Below are 14,340 nucleotides of genomic sequence, written 5' to 3' on the forward strand. Positions count from 1 at the left end.
GGCACAAGTTGAATCCACAAGCCAAGACAATGTCATTTCTGGTGCACATATGTATTCTTCGTTACAGGCTCATTCAGGGGCAATTCAGTCTTTTCACACGTGTATAAGGATGATTTTATATTTTCCTTGAATGCTACATTGCATCATAGAGCTCATAAATACATTTTGTTAGCAATATTTACACAGGCGGCAACACTCATTTTTGCTATATATTGACAAGTGTCCAGTGGAGGGGCATTCACGTTGTACATGGAGTGTATTTGCTTGACACGTAGACAGTGTCCTAGGTGAGAGAATGAGGTCAGGTATTCCACCAAGTTTGTGTTATATCAGATATTTGTATACAATGTGAGGGGTTGTATTGCTGGTGCACTAAAGTACCAAAGCAACAAAGCAGGCAGGGACATTGTGGTCCTTTCACTTAGGGAATGTGATTGGTGGAATGCGCCACGTTTATTTCTTTATTAGGGCAGTATTACATCTCGGTGTACTAATATATATATATATATATATATACATTGTTACAGCAGCAGCAACCTTCAAGCCTTGAGTTTGTATGGTTTATTTGTGTTTCCTCTTTAATGTCAAAACTTAGTGTTTCAGAGCTGCTAATATCATCACCATTGTTGTGCCTAATTATCAATAGATTTTGTTAAAACTTCTGAATTTGTGTGGATTTCAAATCTAAAAGCTATCAATTTAGTACTCCAAATACAATATAAAACAGAATAGACCATCTTTTATCTGTTAGTGACAACAATAATTGAAACCATGGTTCTTTGTAGCATTGCCCTTTATCAGGTGGACCCAATAATTGAAATTTGTTGGTGAATTAGGTAGGTCTTTTTGCTGTCAATTGAAAATAATGGAGTTATCTTTCGATTGTACTCCTCCCACAGTCCCACGTGATGGAAGCTGACCAGCCTGGATTGTTGAGTACTTTCCAAATTATTGAGTTTGGAAACTGTTACCCTTTAATTATAAGTTAATTATAATTATTTTCTTTTCTTGTGAAAGCTGTAGTGCGGATACTCCATATTATTTAGTTACTTAATTGACTAATTGGTTGACTAGTAGAACGTTCAAATATCCACGATTGAGTTCGTCAACCAACACAACCAAATAGAAGTAAACGAAAAAAGAAAACTAAAACTTGGTCCAAATCTGCAGATGAGAGGAACAAGATCAATCAAATTTATATGACTTTGTAGTGTTAAATACTTCGTATTTTTTGCTCTTATTAGCTTATTATAATAAAGTAAAAATATAAAATATGTTTGGTAACGTTTACTGTCAGTCATTTGAATAATACCGAAACGCTTCCAAAATTGAGGCCAAAATCGATAGTATAAATATGATTTTTTTGTTTGTAGCAAAGGGCGGTTCGATTTTTTTTTTTTTTTTTTTTTTTTCTTTCTAAAATGACATTTTTAAGTAGTCATTCAATTTTTCAAACTTGCAACACTTTTAACAAATATACTTTCATATTTTTGCTTCCACAAAAATCATGTAGCAAATTTACGTTACCAAATAAGTTTCAAAATAATATTAAACATACTCAAAAATAAAAATATTACTTTTACTTTGGATCAAAACAAAAACATGAAGCAAAAGCAATTACCAAATTAATAGGCCCATAGTAAACAACTACTAAATAAAAATCTTACAGGAGAAGTCAAATATGGAGATAATTTCAAAGTCAAGTCAACAATCTTATCACCTGGTAACGGTCACTAAACGCTCCCTTATCTTGTTAGGGCTCATGCCAACAAATAAAATCAATACTAACAATTAAGCAGAGCCCATATGCATGTAAATTACATTAGCAATACTCTACATCTTTTCTTTCCTTCCAACTACTCTGTCTCCCATTTCCTCAAGTAGGTTGTTCAGAGATAGCAATGGACTTTGTGAGCCCAATAGTGGATGTTACATGCCGATTATGTGGTTGCATCGCAAACACTACCAACTATATTCATCATCTCCAACATAATCTCAACTCTTTGAGAATCGAAAAGGAAAAATTGATCGAGCGAAGAAACGATGTGAAGAGACAAGTTGAAAGTGCCGAGAGACGACAAATGCACCGAACGGAACAAGTAGATGGCTGGCTTCGTAGAGTAAACCAGCTGGAGAGGGAAGTGGACCAGATTCTCCTTCAGGGTGATGAAGAGATCCAGAGAAGATGTCTCAAGATTTGCCCCGGAAGTTGCTTGTCTAGACACAAGCTCGGGAAGAAAATATCTAAGAAGCTACGAGTTGTGGCTGGTCTGAACAGTGAAGGGGATTTCAGCACAGTGGCTGTAACATTGGCCCCGCCACATGCCGAAGAAATTCCTCTGGACAGGATTGTGGGCTTGGATTCGAATTTTGACGAGGTCTTGAGACTCGTCAGAGATGATGATAATGGAGTGGGAATCATCGGAATATATGGAATGGCTGGAGTTGGGAAGACGACTCTATTGAAGAAACTCAACAATGAGCTTGCGACTCGGTTCAGTGGAGAGTTCGATGAGGTGATATGGGTTGTTGTGTCCAGAGATGTAAGTAGCGTCGAAAGCGTTCAAGATAAAATTGGGAAGAAGCTAGGATTTCCAGGCACGTGGCGGAGCAATAAAAGCCAAGATGAGAAGAAACAAGACATCTTTAGGTTCTTGCGGGGGAAGAAATTTGTGCTACTTTTGGATGACATATGGAAGCAGATTGATCTTCTCGAAGTGGGAGTTCCAGTACTTTCATACAAGGCCAAGGTAATATTCACCACCAGATCTGAGGAGGTGTGCGGTCTTATGGAAGCCAAGAAGAAGATTAAAGCGGAATGTTTGGTATGGGAACAAGCCTGGGATTTGTTTAAAGATAAGGTAGGAGAAGAAACCCTTAATTCTGACCCTGAAATAAGAAAGCTCGCACAAGATGTTTGCAAAGAATGCTCCGGTTTGCCACTGACATTGATTACAATTGGACGAGCCATGGCTAGCAAGAGAACGCCCCATGAATGGGATTATGCAGTAAATGTGTTGAAGAAATCAACATTCAAATTTTCAGGTATGGGAGAGCAAGTGTTTCCTCTTTTAAAATTTAGTTATGATAACTTATCTGATGAAACAACTAAGATTTGCTTCCTATATTGTGCTCTCTACCCAGAAGATTGGGACATCTATGTTCCCGATCTCATAAAATTGTTTATAGGTGAGGGGTTTTTGGATGATGAATGTGATAACATCGATGAGGCTTGTAAAATGGCATATGAAATTATTGGTAGGTTGAAGTGTACATGCTTGTTGTTGGAGAGCAAAGAAAGCCGTTCTTTTGTGAACATGCATGACGTGATTCGGGACATGGCATTTTGGATAGTTTCAGAGAATGGAAGGAGGGAGATGAAATATTTTGTGCAAGGAAATCTTAATTTGACCAAAGCGCCTCCTATTTCTAAATGGGAGAAGGCTGAGCGAGTATTTTTGTTGAGGAATTCCATTGAAGACTTAAACGGAACTCCTAGATGTCCCAATCTCTTGACTTTAAATCTTAGTTGTTCCGATCACTTGTCTGGTTTTCTTTCTAATAGTCGTCTAATGACCATTTCTGATAACTTTTTCCAGTTTATGCCGGTTCTCAAAGTTCTGGACCTGTCAGGAAATGAATATTTAACAAAGTTACCGTCAAGCTTTTTCAGGTTGTTTTCTTTACAACATCTTGATCTCTCATTGACAGGCATAACAGAGTTGCCAATTGAGTTTAAGTCGTTGGTAAAGTTGAAATATTTGTACATGAATGAAATGCATAAACTTGATATGATCCCACCACAAGTCATATCAAGTCTTTCCATGTTGCAAAGAGTGGAGATGAAAGCTAGTGGTGTTTCAAGGGGATTTGATGAGGGTAGCATTTTTTATGGTGGCAATGAATTGTTATTGGATGAATTGGTAAGTTTGAATCACCTGCAATATTTAAGTCTGTCTGTAAAAACTGAGCTGGCACTCCAAAAATTACTAAGTTCACAGAAGTTACGAAGTTGCACGTTTGGTTTAGGCATCGAACATTGCCAAGGCTCACGTTCACTGCAACTGTGTTCTCTACAGAAAAATATTAAGAGACTCGAATTTTTAGAAATTAAATTTTGTTATGATTTAGAGTTGTTGTCAATGAGCTGGGATATGATAGATGGAAGCAGAAGCTTCCATAACCTCGGGATAATCTGGATCACACACTGCACGGCTTTGAGGGATCTAACATGGCTAATTTGCGCGCCAAACCTTCGAGAGTTGGGAATTTCTTGCTGTTGTACAATGGAACAAGTAATAAAAGATGATGATATTGGTAGGGAAGGAAGTTTGGGTGTGTTCGTGAGGCTACAAAAATTGTTTCTAGATGCACTGCCAATGTTGAAAAGCATCTACAGCCATTCATTGTCCTTCCCCTCTCTGATCCACATTAAAGTGCATGACTGTCCGAGGCTTAAGAAACTTCCTTTTGACTGCAATAGCGGCAAAGACACTCTTCGAACAATTCAGTGTCAAAGAGGGTGGTGGGATAAGTTGGAGTGGGAAAATGAAGAAACTCAATATGTTTTCTCTCCTCTTTTCAAAGAAGAATGGTGGTAATTGTGAGGAAGAGTTGCCTTATCTCAGTCACAGGTAAAAATCTCCATTATTAACTACTCGTTATTGTTTTTTCCCGAAAATTTTATAATATTATGGGGTACCGTACCCGGTCTCTCAGACGTTGGATGTAATGGTAGGACCTACCTAATGGATAATCTAACGGCTAAGAGATCTCGGGGTACCTATAGAACTTATCTTCCCTGTGAAGTAGTGTCATGCTTAATGGTAAGTCTCTTTTAATCTTTCTTTTCTCTTTTCAAAGAAGAATGGTGATAATTTTGAGGAAGAGTTGCCTTATCTCAGTCATGAGAAGTCATCCAACAAACGGCTGGGAGACACAGAAGGGACGCTACTCCCATGTATTCTACAATTTTCCTTCCGTCACAGGTAAAAATTTACATTATTAATTGTATTTTTTTTTCGTCATAACAAATTAGGAGAAAGGGACTCAAACATGGGCATACTTACTCGGAGAGCGTGCTCTACCAACTAGGAAATGGATAATGCCCTCCATTATTATTTGCTTCTTATTATTTTTTTCATCTTCTCCCGTTGATCTGCTTTGTCCCTGTGAGGTAGTGTCGTGCTTAATGCTAAGTCTCTTTTAACCTTTCTTTTGGGAAACAATGACACAACATATATAATAATAAGGGATTATTACTAATACATGGGCTTAAGGCCCAAAATTTACTCTAAAATGAAAACAAAGACTAGATTTTCTCTAAAAAGATTGACCTAGGGAATATTTCTCTAAAATGGATTCCACTTTACGCTTTATACCACAAAAGAACTTATATTACTAAAATGACCCAAAGTAATACTTTAATATAACAAAAAACCTTAGATCATAAAATAAAATTACAGCAAGGTCTTTAGACAAAAGATTTAATATTTTTTCTTTTCTTTTTAAATTTTTCACGGTAAATTAAAATTATTCAGTAGCTTAATAAAGACTTATATACTTCTTTAGACAAAAGATCGCATATATAAATTAAATTTAACGAAACAGTATAGCTCTGATACCAAAATTGAGACGGATCCGACCGGATAGAAGCATGCAAAATAACATAGAATCAATTTAACAATTAAATCACAGAAATGACTGCCGAACCTAATAACGCTCTGATAACGCCCTGTAGAAACGCCTGAACACCGGCAAAGAACGGGCCAACAAGCTAACAGTTCGAGTCAACTCACAGAAGAAATTGCTAAATTAAACCAACGCTGCTTGTACTGGTTGGAGTATGTGAAAATTCTCGGATCTACACTGTCTGGCTAAATAAAATCTATATATTTGATCTATTCGTCGACAGAAGTCTTTTGCCCGAAAGTACTGAAAATATTAAATAAAGAAAAGGTATTTGTTGAACAGGAGCAAACTGGATGATTTATTTCATGGAAAATATATACATGGATACACTCTCACACTATATGTTACAAAGGAAATATATTAAAGGAAATCACAAAAGAAAACACACTGGAAACTGAAGGCTGGATGCTTGATGGTTCGAGACTTGATGGCTTCTAAAACTCGATGATCTTTTCTTGAGTCAAGAGGCTTCTTTTTATAGCAGAAGAGAGGGATGAATCGGCGGTTGAGCTTGAAGATGCTGCATGGATGGTTGAGATTCAAGATGCTTTTGAGATAAGATAACATGAATTATTGCTGACCTGTTGACGTCGTCTTCTGGAAAATTATATCTACTTTTGCTGTTGCGAATCTGCTTTCGGTGGATCTGTTTTTAACTGTACACTATTAAGGATCTACTTTTTCTTGGATGCTGAAGTTGCCTTTATCTTTAGACTGTGGAGAATCTGTTTTTCCTCAAAATTCGTGCATATTATCCAAATTTCTATCAGTTGGGCTAGCTGGTGAGATATCTCCTCTGTGCATGCGGGCCAGATATTCATCAGTGATGTTTGGTGAGCTAGTTTCTTCGTTTCTGTAGGCCAACTCAAGCTGTTCTAACAACATCTTTTCTTCATTTATTATATCTTCAATTTCTGGGGATATCTCAATCTCTGGAGGAGACTTAATGACATGAGGAATTCTTGCCTTAACAAAAATTTCCATATTGATATTATGATCGTAGAGTCTGAAACCAGGATTGTAGCATGGGTTAATTTGTCGATAAGCTTTATAGTACACCAAATGGTTAAAGGTAGTAGGGTCAATTTCAACATGAAAGTTATTTGCGAAATCAACATGTCGTGTTAGAAGCTTGACTTTAGATGGATTAGAATGAATGTAAACATGATGCTGTCCCAAAATTATAGCTCCTTCTTTTATCCATTCTGGGGCAGTACTGTGGATTTGAAGGAGAATTGGACTTTCTGGCATGAAATTTTAGGTATTATTCTAATCGAAAGCAATGGCTTGGTTTAAACGGTTGGGAAAATTACACAAAGAGTTTAGATATTCTAAGGGCGTATCCTTGGGTATAGTGACACTGTAGATCATTCCTAATTCTAACAGTTTACTTAGATAACAAATGGTTGTTTTTGTAGAGAAAAATGGTTTTTCTGGTTACTTCAAAAGGAATAAAGAAAATAGGATCTACATCTAATAAGATTACGGACATAGGTATCTAGGTGCCTGTTTGTATAAAGCGTAGGAAAAAATAGTTATATCGGGTTTCTTTGGGTGGACTGTTATTTTTGAGGTAGTTCTGGATATCAACCCATTTTTTGAAACCATCAGACTTAATCTCTTCAAGGATAAGGTCTTTGAGATCATCAAGGAAGAGCTCAACTTGTTGTCTTAGGATTTCTCTATAAGTTGAGGAAAAAAGGGGTAGAAGCTTAGCATGCTTGGTTTGTACCTGCAAAAATTGAACTTTCTAAAGATTTTCATCGTCATTAGTTATTTGTTCGGAAATGGTTAGTTCTGTGGGGTTTTCTGTTGATCTTTGATAGGCTAAATTCAATTTTTTGTAATGAGATATAAGAATCTCATGCTCCTTTTGTAAATTCTGATATGTTGTATTAGTTGATACAAAATATTCACTTAAGGTATTTAAATTTCTAACGAGGGTTCTATCGGGGTTGTGTCTAGAAAACCAAATATTATCCAAAATAAGTTTTTGGTCAGGAAAAAGATTATGTCTAGCGCGGAACTGTTGAGCTGGGTTTTGGACAATTAAAAGAGGATTAGAAGTACCTAGTATAAGGCTATAGCTATTGTTGCTCTTGATCTCCATTCCTGCAAAATTTAACAATCGATTAGTAAACGAGATAGAATATCTGCTAAATAATTATCTTTTCCTCTGACATGTTCAGATATAGGTTTAAAACCTCTTCCAGTAATACAGTCAATGAATGAAATCCATCGCTTAGCAGACATCCGCTGTTGTTTTGCTTTATTTGCAAATTTAACTATATTATCACAATTTGTTCGTATAAGAAATTTTTTATCAAGGAAAATCTGAAATTTTTCAATAGAGTTGGTTACTCCTAGAATTTCTAGATCTGTTGAGGGTAAAATAGATTGTGCTTTATTAAAAGTTCCACTAGTGTGGCGACAAATTTGTTCTTCATCTCGAGAAGATTCTTTTGTTGGTCTTTGAAGAAGTAAGCCTGCCCATCCTTGAGCTGATGCATCTGTTTGAATAATTTTATAACTTTTTTCAAGTGGGAGTTGTAAGGGTTCTAACTGAGAGACTAAAGATTTAATTTTCTTGACTAACTCTATATCTTGGGTATTGAAATACTTTTGACCATATTTTCCTAATTTTGAATATAATGGTCTTACTAATTGTCCTAATTTGGGAATAAAATTATGACCATAGTTTAATAATCCTAAAAATGTTTCTAACAACTTGGTTTCTTGTAATTTATCAGGAAAGTCTAGAATCTTTTGACAATATGGGATTGTAATTCTATTTTTCCATCTTTTATGTATAAACCTAATAATTCAATATCTTATTTTTCTAATATCATCTTTTTACTACTTATAATGAGTCCTTGTGTTATAAATTCATTGAATATAATTTCAAGATGTTTTCTATGCTTTTCTTTAGTTTGACTGAAGACTAAGATATCGTCGATGTAAACACAACAGAATTTTGAGTGTTTATTAAATATAGTATCCATTTTACGCTGAAATTCTTGTGGTGCATTTTTTAATTCAAAAGGCATAACAAACCACTCATAATGTCCTTCAGGACATGTGAACGCTATCCATTCAATGGATTCATCGGCCATTCGAATTTGCCAAAATCCTGATTTACAGTCAAATTTAGAAAATCATTTTCTATCTTGGATTCGATTTATTAAAACATCTTTATTAGGAATTTTATAACTATCAACATAGGTATTATCATTTAATCTTTTATAATTTATAACCATACGAGTCTTTCCTTTTTTTTATTTCTGCATGATTTCTAACCATAAAAGCTGGACTCCTATGTCTACTATTACTTTTTCTTATTACTTTTAGTAATAACAGTTCTTTAATTTGTCTTTGGAATTCTTCTTGATCGTCTAAGGTATGAGGATTATCTTGTATCTTTATAGTTATAAAAGTATTTATTATATTTAATTTTGCTTCAATTTTATTTTTATACCAGTGTTTCTGGGGGTCTTCACCTAAAATTTCTGTTGTTTCAGCTAATCTTATGAGATTATCAATGTTTAGTTTGGGGTTTTTTAATATAGTTTTATTATTAAGGAAAATCTGTAGTTCATCAAGATGACTAAGAAACATTAAGGCTTCAGAAACATCTTCTAAAAATTCAGATACATCAAATAAATTTTCAGTCATTTCTTCTGTCATAGGTAAGGTATTAACATATGTAATGGCTCCTTTATCTTTTTGAGGAATATAAGGATCTCTAGATGGAATAAAGGTTCATTTCTTAAAAAACTGTAAACCCGTAGGGGTATACATAAATCCTTCGGTAAGTGATTTTATAAAATTTAATCCTAATATAAAATCATAGGTGCTAGGAATATTATTAACTACATAAGTCTGGGGTAAAACAAACTTTTCATTATTAATTAATATAGGAATGTTTTGAACACAATGGGTTATTGGGAGTTTTTCATTATTATATTGGCTCATGTTAACATTATAATTTAACCTTACTAAAGCTTCGTCTGGGATTAAATGTTTTCGAATGATACTTTTAGATGCGCCAGTATCAAGCATAGCTGAAGTTTGAACTAATTTTTCTCTAAATTCTAATGTCACTGGGAATTGAATTAGACTAGATGGTTTATATATTGAATTTATAGATTCAATTAAAATATCTTCTTGCTTATCTTCATATTTTGTATAGCAATTATGACATAATAAAGTTTTATAATGATTTTCACAATAATGACCTTTTTTAATAGATGTATTGCACTGTTTACAATTATAAGAAGAAAATTGAAAACTAACTAAGTTATACTGACATGATGGATTACTTATAGTGTAAACGAAATCTTCTAGTGAATGAAGCCCTTGTTCAAAGTCTTCATCATTATCAAAGTTACTATATAAGCTCTCGATACTATATATACTTTCATTATCATCGTCAGAGTCATAAATACTTTCTAGTTCATATAATTCTTCTACCTATTCTTTAATATCTTCAAGTATGTTGATCTTTTCTTGTATCCTTTTAATAGGATTTTGTTTGTATCGATGAGGGCAATTTGGTCTAATGTTTCCTGAATATCCACAAATAAAATATTTGCAATGTCTTTCTTTTGTGGGTAACGTGTTTACCTTATTATCCTTGTCTTTGTTGTCCTTTTTATCTTTATTTATCTTTTACTTCTTATACCAAGGCCGCTTTCTGAATTGCTTAGGGTTAGTTCTATCATAGGGTTTTTTATTACGAAAATTCGTGTAAGTTTTGCTTTTACGGAAATTATATTTTTTAGGTTTATTATGCTTATAATTACAATTTTTCTTAGGCATACACCCATATTGGGGTGGAAAATCTATTTGTCTACACGTATAATAAAATTATTTTTTGATTTGTTTAGACTCTTTACGTTGTCAACATTCTGCTTTTAACATGTTGTATACATGATTAACTCTATCTCCTATGGTTAGAGTATCGCGTCTAGGGTTTTCCAACCATTTTTCCCATATTTTAGTTCCTACGCTTCTAGGTAACTTCTGAAGGTATCGATCAAGTAATGTTTTATCACCTGTTTTACTAGTGGCTGCAAAATACTCAAAAAACTTATTGGTATAGGGTTTTATGTATCTAAAATCACAAATCTATAGTAATTCTAAATTACGTAAAGCTTTGTTTTATTTTATTAAGGTGTCATCTAATAAACGGTCTTCACCAATTAATACCTTTTTAATGAAACTTGTAAAGCCTTGAATGGTAAAATTATCACGTAAGATGACATAATCATTTGGATAAATTTACCTTATAAGCTTGCCACCAGTCATAAATGGTTCCTCTTAATAAGGTTTCACAATAGGTTAAGGCTTGAGTTCTATTGTCAAAATTGGTCAAAATAGATTGCCTAATATAATCTTGTTCCCAATTTTCGATTACCTTTGCCCAGTCTTGGGGATCGTGTCTTGCTATGTCTAATATTGTTCCTGATGATTGTGCTGGTAGATTCTCATATTGTCTACGATATTGTGTTAATGTGTACATATCTGGTATATTTCTATTTTCTACATAAGTTTCTCGTGAGGGATTTAATCTTTGTCCCGTAGTAAAGTCATCACTTAAGGTATTACTACCTGAGGTGTTAGTCTTTCTTTGGTCACTCATTTCTTGTTCAATTAAGTAAGATTCTGATGCTTCTGGTGCTTTCCCTTCTCTGTGCTCTATTACATTTAAATCTTTTTTTTACTGTGTTTAATTCTAATGTTGTATAGAAGGATTCAAATTCGACACTTATAATATTTTTCTTAATATCATCATTATTTCCTTGTCCTAAATAAATATTCTCGATAAGTTGGTATTTAGGTTTTGGATACTTGTCTTGCAATGCATTTAATTCTAAATTATTAAAATCGTACATTATTTTATCTACAATTTCATCTTCTAATCTATCATAAAGGACATTTATTTCTTCTGGAGATTCGATCTTTATTAGTGTAGTTAAAAAGTCTTCTTGAGTATCATCAACTAAATTGTCTTGTCTTTTATAATTACTAAACCTTATGCTAGCATCTCCGCTATTTGAAACATATATTATATTATTTTCGGGAATCTTTTTAGGTGTAGTAGTAAGTTTAGGTAATTTTTATTTTGTTCCTTCATCGGTAATACTGCTTACTTTTCTGGCTTCTATCATTTGGACATATTTGCTACTAAAAGGTTTAACTATTTCACTAAATTGGGCTTTAAACTTTAAGTTATACTGATTAACTGCCTTTCCCATAAATAAAGTATTAACTAATAGATTTTCAAATTGTCCTGTCATATTATATCCTTTTGTAGATATAGCTATTTTAATATGTTTACTAAATTCTCTAGTAGTCATCGTATAATTGGGAATACATCCTACTATTGCGGCATTGTCGGCTAAGTCTATTTCGGCGCTGGCTATCTGAGCTTGTTGATGGTTATTCCATCGATCATCATAAATATAAGCAAGTGCTCTAGTTCCGGTTTCTGCTCTATTTAATTTTACTAATCCTATCATTATGACGCCTCAATGCATTAGTTCTAAATTATTATCATTTAGTTCTTGGCATGCTTCGGGTGTTATAAGGTCTAAAATTACTTGATTGTTAACTGCACTTATTTTTCTTTGGCTAAAATGATTATATATCTTGCTCTGAAAATCTAATAAATTATTAGAATAAAGATTAATTTTATTTTTTACCTTCTTCATTCCTTGTTCTAGATATTTTTTAGCATCATATTCATTATCATATAAATCTTCTAATCTCATTATTTCTTTGGCTTTTCTAAGGATAATGGCCATTGTGGTATTTGCTTATGAGGTTGAAGTTGTAATAAATTTACACGCTTGGCTGTTGTATGAGAGGACTGGTTATTAACTGACAATTTTATTTCTTTTATTTTATCTGATAATTCAGATAATTCTTTTGAAGATTCTCTGGGAATACTTTCTTGTATTACTTCTAATTTCTCTTCAAGTTTATTAACTTTATCAGATAACTGGAGTAATAACTGAATTAAAAAGTTATTTTGTGTAATGTGTATATTAGTTGACTGTACGTCTGTTTTAAAGCTAGTAAATCCTATAAGTTCTTTATCAATTTTATAAAGTTCAGCTAACGTGGTTAAATAATCAGGACTACTTGTGCTCATAAAATTTATTGTAATAATTTTTGGATATCGATTTTAAGGGATTTTAAAGAGTCTAGGATTATTTTTTGGTTTTCAGCAATATTCTTAAGATCACTATTGATATCTTTAATTACGATTAATATTATCTTACTATCTAAATTATTTGGACTAGAATTCTATACTACTTGTTCTTTAATATAATATAAATTTTTTCCTAATCGTTTTATAGAAGTATCTAAATTATTAAAGTCAAATCTATTCATAAACTAAAATCGTTGCCGTCTAACTTCTAAAATATTTTGTATTAATATAATTCTAGATCTAAGTTCTTTAATTCTTCTTTGTAGACTACGTGTTGTGTCTCTTAATTCTAGAGCTATGTAGCAGTTCCTAAGTGCTGTTTGACAAAATTCTAATACTTGAACAAGTTGTTCTTTGGGTAAATTGTGCATAAATTAAACTTCTAGGGGTGAAAATATAAATTCAGCTTTATAAAGGACTAAAATAGAACTTGGTTCATGTATTTGTAAATATGTCAACTACGTTTAGCTATGAGTAATATACCTACACTAGGACTACTTTATTGTAAAAGTCCCTAATAATAATGCTATTAACTTGTTATCAATAATGATAAAAATAATATCTACTGTTACTATTATAGTACTAGATACTTTATATATGTTTGGAAAAAAAATATTCTATGCACATTTTTGTAACTTATAATATTTATATTAAATATCCTAGATAAATCATTGTTTTTTAATCAAATTAAATTTACATTGTTTCCCTTCTTCAATCAATCAAATAAACTTCGCTTTTGAACGACACATGTCAACAACAGTTATATAAATTATATAATCAATCTTAAATTAAACAACATCTTTTCTTGTTTTAATATTATTCTTAATAATTTAAACTTTACTCTTTGAATTTAATCTGATCTTTTATTTTATTAGCAACCAAACAATAAAACATATCAACATACATGGCTTGTTAGTGAGTACATAAAATAAGTATAGTATAGTATAGTATGCCCAGATTTGCATGTTAAGGTGTTGTTTAATAATGATTTCGCTTTTTATTTTTTTGCAGTCTCCAGAAGCAGATATCTAAGTGGAAGTGGAAAGCAAAAAATATCATTTATACCCTTGTTATACCAATATTGATATTATTAGTTTTAACTTCTTTTTGTTCATTCTATCACGAATACCGCCGATGTTGTAATTATTTTTTTGGCACATTATTATCCAAACTTAAAATAACAATTTTTGAATCATTAGAAACTAAGTGCATGTTTAAGATTGATTTACATTGTTTATTGCTTTTGTGTGTGAGTGTGTTTGTGAGGAGATAATTTCATTTGGAATTGTGCTTTGTGTTTTCTTAGGGCTGTGGAAAATTGAATTGTTGGTGATTGAAAAAATCTTCGTACCACCTCGATCCATTAATATTTTGATATACAAAACAAAAAAAAAAACTAACACATGACTCATTATGATAGAATAATGATACTT

The 14,340-nt window shown here is 32.7% G+C and overlaps 1 protein-coding gene across 5 annotated transcripts; it reads left to right on the plus strand.

Annotated features, from left to right (window-relative positions):
- The first annotated feature begins 1,800 nt into the window (after positions 1-1,800).
- LOC132300154 (disease resistance protein SUMM2-like) lies at positions 1,801-14,112 on the plus strand. Of its 5 annotated transcripts, XM_059797130.1 has the most exons (4): positions 1,801-3,045; positions 3,145-4,634; positions 4,864-4,988; positions 13,919-14,112. In XM_059797130.1, the coding sequence occupies exons 1-2, from the start codon at positions 1,902-1,904 to the stop codon at positions 4,599-4,601; spliced, it is 2,601 nt and encodes an 866-aa protein (XP_059653113.1). In that variant the 5' UTR covers positions 1,801-1,901; the 3' UTR covers positions 4,602-4,634; positions 4,864-4,988; positions 13,919-14,112. The 5 variants fall into 5 exon arrangements, with proteins under 5 accessions (XP_059653113.1, XP_059653108.1, XP_059653109.1 ...); XM_059797125.1 differs by having other exon boundaries at positions 1,801-4,634; XM_059797126.1 differs by having other exon boundaries at positions 1,801-4,634; positions 4,867-4,988.
- The last annotated feature ends 228 nt before the right edge of the window (positions 14,113-14,340 follow it).

The sequence above is a fragment of the Cornus florida genome, unplaced genomic scaffold (genome assembly GCF_030987335.1).
Source record: "Cornus florida cultivar Cherokee Brave unplaced genomic scaffold, ASM3098733v1 CherokeeBrave_3.0.0_Hap2_Chr03, whole genome shotgun sequence".
Taxonomy (NCBI): Eukaryota; Viridiplantae; Streptophyta; class Magnoliopsida; order Cornales; family Cornaceae; genus Cornus; species Cornus florida.